Source organism: Eschscholzia californica, unplaced genomic scaffold (genome assembly GCF_041429995.1).
Source record: "Eschscholzia californica isolate CP2 unplaced genomic scaffold, dmEscCali1.0.p SCAF_5, whole genome shotgun sequence".
Lineage (NCBI taxonomy): Eukaryota > Viridiplantae > Streptophyta > Magnoliopsida > Ranunculales > Papaveraceae > Eschscholzia > Eschscholzia californica.
The window spans coordinates 48,887,452-48,892,217 of NW_028238472.1; the positions used below are offsets into that span (position 1 = coordinate 48,887,452).

Sequence of the window (4,766 nt, forward strand, 5' to 3'; positions counted from 1 at the left end):
AGGGTCGAAGTTGGTCGAAGTTGTGTTTTGTGATTCCCGCGTTTTCACCCAAATATGGGTAGTTGATAAACTTGAAAACATTAAATAAAGAAATTAAAACTTACACCGTTGATTTGGAGGAGGGCAAGATCGTCAGTAAATTCTCACGTGACTGGCACGCTCGCCACTTAACGGGCTTTAGACGGAAAAGTAGAGAATGGGGGGTAACCCCTAAAGCATTATCGTTTTGGGGGTGGACCCCTAATATAGGTAAATAACTGGGGTCTATTCACTAAATAACCCAAAAAAGAACAAATAGTTTGAAGTCCTTACTGAAAAGTGCAATTCCACTAGAAGGACCGTTTTTTGAGATAATGAGTTTGCCCGTGAAAACAGTTCATGCTTTTCGACCTAAACCGGTATTGTGGCGCGATAACAGCCGATTTTTTTTTTTGATAACAGCCGATTCTGTAAATATTATTTTGACCAGAAAAAAACCTGAAAAAAAAACAGAGACAGAAACGAAGAGAGAGAGATGGAAAAAGGTAAAGGCATAGTTAATCGGAGATGGGCGATCGACTTCACTGAAAATTCATCTCACTCTTCTTTCCGTGATATACCTGATCCTCTTGGTTACTCTCCATCTTCCACAGATCAGGTTTCTCTCTTGTTTTATTCGATTCAAATCTTACAACTTTTAAGTGTAATCAGATTTGATGTTTTCGTTAAATTCGGTTTTTTGATTGTAGGATGAATCAGCTGTTACTCGACAAAAGAACGCCGAAGCGAATTGGAAATCTCAGGTAATTGACTCTCAGATTTCTTTTCTTCCTTTCTGCTGTTTGATCTTACATTTTCTTCTTTTAGAAGCTCGATTCAAATTTTGTTATTGTTAATGTCTATTAATGTGAGATTTTTTTGCTGTTATTGTATTTGTATATAGTAATTAGGGTTTATACCAATCAAAGTAGAAGACTAAATCTGCTATTCTGTAGGTTAAAAAAGTCATAAAAGTGTAGAAATTGATGGGTTTTGCCAAAAAAAACCAACATTAGGGTTGGTTAGATACTTTAGTAATGAAAAATACTAAATTGTAGTGATCAGGTTTCATCGTAGTATTCCTCTTTACTGATGTGTCTCACCCAGTGACGGAACTATAAATGGGTCGGGAGAGGCCATGGCTACCTTCACCCTTGGTGAAATCTTTTAAGTCCTCCCCTTAGTTCTCTTTTGGCAAAGCACATGAATGAAGAATGAAGTTCATAGGTTTTAGTACTTTTTGGAGTTCATTATGACTAGGTCAATGACTAAATTCATTTGATTAAACTTAGACTAGGAGTAGAAATTGATTTGATGAACTGAATTCTTGATTATATCTATGACTTCTAGCTATCTTTAAGTCTTTATAACAACGATTTTTGTGACTAATCGCCGAAAATGATCTTATAGAAATGAGGGTTTAACTAAGAGTTTAGAGAGAGATTTGTATATATTTCGCTCTTTTTCTCTCTTTGCATCTTAAATACTATTTTTCTTACTCAAATTTAAGCATTTATGAAGCGCGACATCCGTTAATCTGTAATTGTAGTTTTTTTTTAATTGGTAAGCGTGTGCCTCGAACCCTTGACCTTTAAGTTGGAAGACTTACCTCTTACCACTTGAGCCAAGGGTTGTTGGCCCGTAACTGTAGTTAGCCAGTTCCAAAGTGAAATTTAGTCCAACATGTTTACGTAATATACTACTTAGTGCAACATGTGGTCTCCTCCTTTGAGAAGGTTGATTGAATACTTTTTAGTGGCATATCTGGTATTCTGATGTAGGAATAAAAAACCAGAAAGAACGAGTGTGATTGGAAATTTGTGGAAGGATAACACTTTAATGGTTGATCTGCAGAGCCTTCTACTTGTGTATTATTAACTTTATTGAGCTCAAGTAGATCATAAATAAGGTCTGCAATCTGATTTATTGTTGATTATGCAATTATGTTGTTAAAAAGGAGGGATCACTTTTTTTTAGTTCGTCATAGTTTCAGTTGGAACTCTAGTGATAAGTTATACCTTTTTGTGGGTGTGTTTCGTGGTTGATTATGCAGTTATGTTGATATATATAAGATTTGAATGGATCATGTATCTTTTTATTTCCATACTTCGTATGTTTGACTTCAGCCCTAAAACTTCATCTTTTGACATCATTTCCTCTTCCATCCTTGACAGAAAGCATGGGAAGTGGCCCAGGCTCCTGTTAAGAATTTGTTTATGATGGGATTCATGATGTGGATGGCAGGAAGCACAGTTCATTTGTTCAGTATTGGCATCACATTTTCAGCACTCTTCCAGCCCCTTAGTGCACTTCAAGGCGTGGGAAAAGGTGTGGTTTGGACCATCTAGTTTCGATTATCTTCTGCTACAGTTTCAATTTCATATGTCTTGCAATCTAAATCTATTTAACTATCTTATTTTAAAAACTGTGAAGGGAAGAGTAAATATCATAGGTTCTAAAAGGGTATTCTCTTATTTAGAGTCAAAAATAATTTTTCTTAGTTGCCACCAAAGCAAGAATTATTTCCGTTCGTCATTGATTTGGTTAGTCATTCAAAACAAACTGAGAAGAAAAACATGGTTTCGAGCTATCTCTTACACACGTGTTAACATTGATTTGCAGTTTTCGAACCATACAAGGATTCTAAAGTAGATCTTCTGGCACCTAAATTAGTCTTCATCGCCCTGAATTTGGCTGGTCTAGCCTTGGGTATCTGGAAGGTGAGATAATCCTGTTAACCTTGTAATTATATTGTATAAATCGTTGGTTTTCGAGTATCTTAATCTGAACATTGTTGTCTTGACAGCTCAACACATTGGGCTTGCTTCCAACTCATGCATCAGATTGGGTTTCCTCTTTACCTCCTGCTCAGGTAAAAAAAATAATTCCTGATTTTGTGAGGTGTCTTTTTAATTGTTATCCTCGTCGAGAACTCGCGAAAAGGCTACATTTTTGTTTACCCATCCGTATTTATTCATGCAGTATTACCAAAGGGTTTCTTTATGTTATTATATATTATTATTCTGTGTAATTGGAAGCTTGCTTTAAATATGAAACCCTTTAAAAGAAAATAGGTCTTTGTTTTTTGTCATTTTCATTTGGAGAACAACGATGACAGATATCTAACTTCTTAAACTTTCTCATTTGATTAGACCTTAAATGATATTGTTAGTCTACTTATGAATGAACATATCGAAAGAACATAACTCAGTATCTGTCAAATTAGTTGAAAAAGAAAAACATTATTTGCCGTTGAATGGTTTTATGAACAAATAATAGTCAATTACGCATTTATTTGTGAATTGTGATCTAGAGATTAAATGGTCACTCTTTAGTTCTTGAAAGTCGCTATGTTACTCATAATAATCCACAGCAACACCGTATTCTTATATTAAGAGTGTAAGTGTTGGTTTTTAGACATCCAATAACCTGGTTCTTTTCTGAACAAGCAAGTGTAGTTGCTTCTAAGTATTCTTTAGATTTTAGTTTGTGAGATCTGACAGTTATGAATTTTGACATTCTCTCTTTTTTTTACTTTAAAGGAGGTTGAATACTCCGGTGGAGGGGTTCCTCTGTTCCGTTAATGATGTTGGCGACTTGTTAGTTCTAAAAATTGTATTACCTGCCTATAGACGAAGGTTAATATGGAGGAGCTGAATCAACAGTTGTCTGCTTAGTTAGTTGATAACCTTGAAGAATGGAAGTATCTTGTCATGACAGGTTTTGTTTCTTCGCTAAACTTTTCTTCGCCTGCTTCTGTGACGATACTCTATTTTTGTAAGAGAACAAATGAGTTTGCCCTTCTTTCATATGATAATTTAGTAGTCTTCTTTCCTTCAATGATATATCCATGTACTTGGATTCTCTTTTTCTTAGTTAAGATTTTAAAAGTTTTAGCTTTTTACTGAGATGTATTTCGATTTTGACTAGGTTAAATGAGATCTAATTGGTCTCATAAGTGTTATAATTTCAAACCCAATTTTGAAGTTTTTGATTTAGGCCTGAAATATCCTGTATCTTTGATTCCGAAGGAGACATGAATCAAAATTTGGTGGATGATTCATGATTGTCCTATCAGAGCATTATATTAATAATTGAGATGTGAGTGGACCACGTTGGTAGCTTATTTGAGGACAACTACTGTTTCTCCTTCACATATTTTATTTACTTTCCAAATTGAGTTCGAAATTAAGGTGTATATGACAATCACGACCGAATGAAGTACCATATTTACTAAAAAATTGAAAGGTTCAAAGAAAGAGATATAGCATTTGAAGAGGGGATTACTTTTGAAAAGAAAGATAAAGAAAAAGGAAAGATATATCAACTAGTATTAAAGTCAACGAAGGTAAATTAAAAAATGAACCACTTTAGGAGCTAGACATATTTAGAGGGCTATTTTAGTGTGTAAGACATATTTTGGGGGGCCAAAATTGAATTAATCCAATTTATAGAGTTGGTGATGCATTCAAAATAGAACTGACAAAAGCTTAAGTTGGATAAGGGTTGGTGAGATAGTTGGTGGGATGGGCTTAGGTCACTATCTTGACTAATTACTTCCTTAGTTTTTCTTATGATTAAGTATGGCTTTCCCGTCAACAGTTGGTAGTCCAGTGGTTCAAAGGTGTTTATGTATAGGCCATTGTCTAGTTGGGGTATAGACCCGGTCTTGTTTGAGTTGAGTGAGCGGTTATCGAAATGTATCAATGTCAATTGTAACGACTAACGTAGATCGTAGTCGACTTCCA

The 4,766-nt window shown here is 34.9% G+C and overlaps 1 protein-coding gene across 1 annotated transcript; it reads left to right on the plus strand.

The window, feature by feature from the left end:
* Nucleotides 1-322: 322 nt before the first annotated feature.
* On the plus strand, nt 323-3,918 carry LOC147540052 (uncharacterized). The gene is made up of 6 exons (XM_086641343.1): nt 323-637; nt 729-782; nt 2,193-2,346; nt 2,641-2,738; nt 2,825-2,890; nt 3,561-3,918. The coding sequence occupies exons 1-6, from the start codon at nt 515-517 to the stop codon at nt 3,600-3,602; spliced, it is 537 nt and encodes a 178-aa protein (XP_086497469.1). The 5' UTR covers nt 323-514; the 3' UTR covers nt 3,603-3,918.
* Nucleotides 3,919-4,766: the final 848 nt, after the last annotated feature.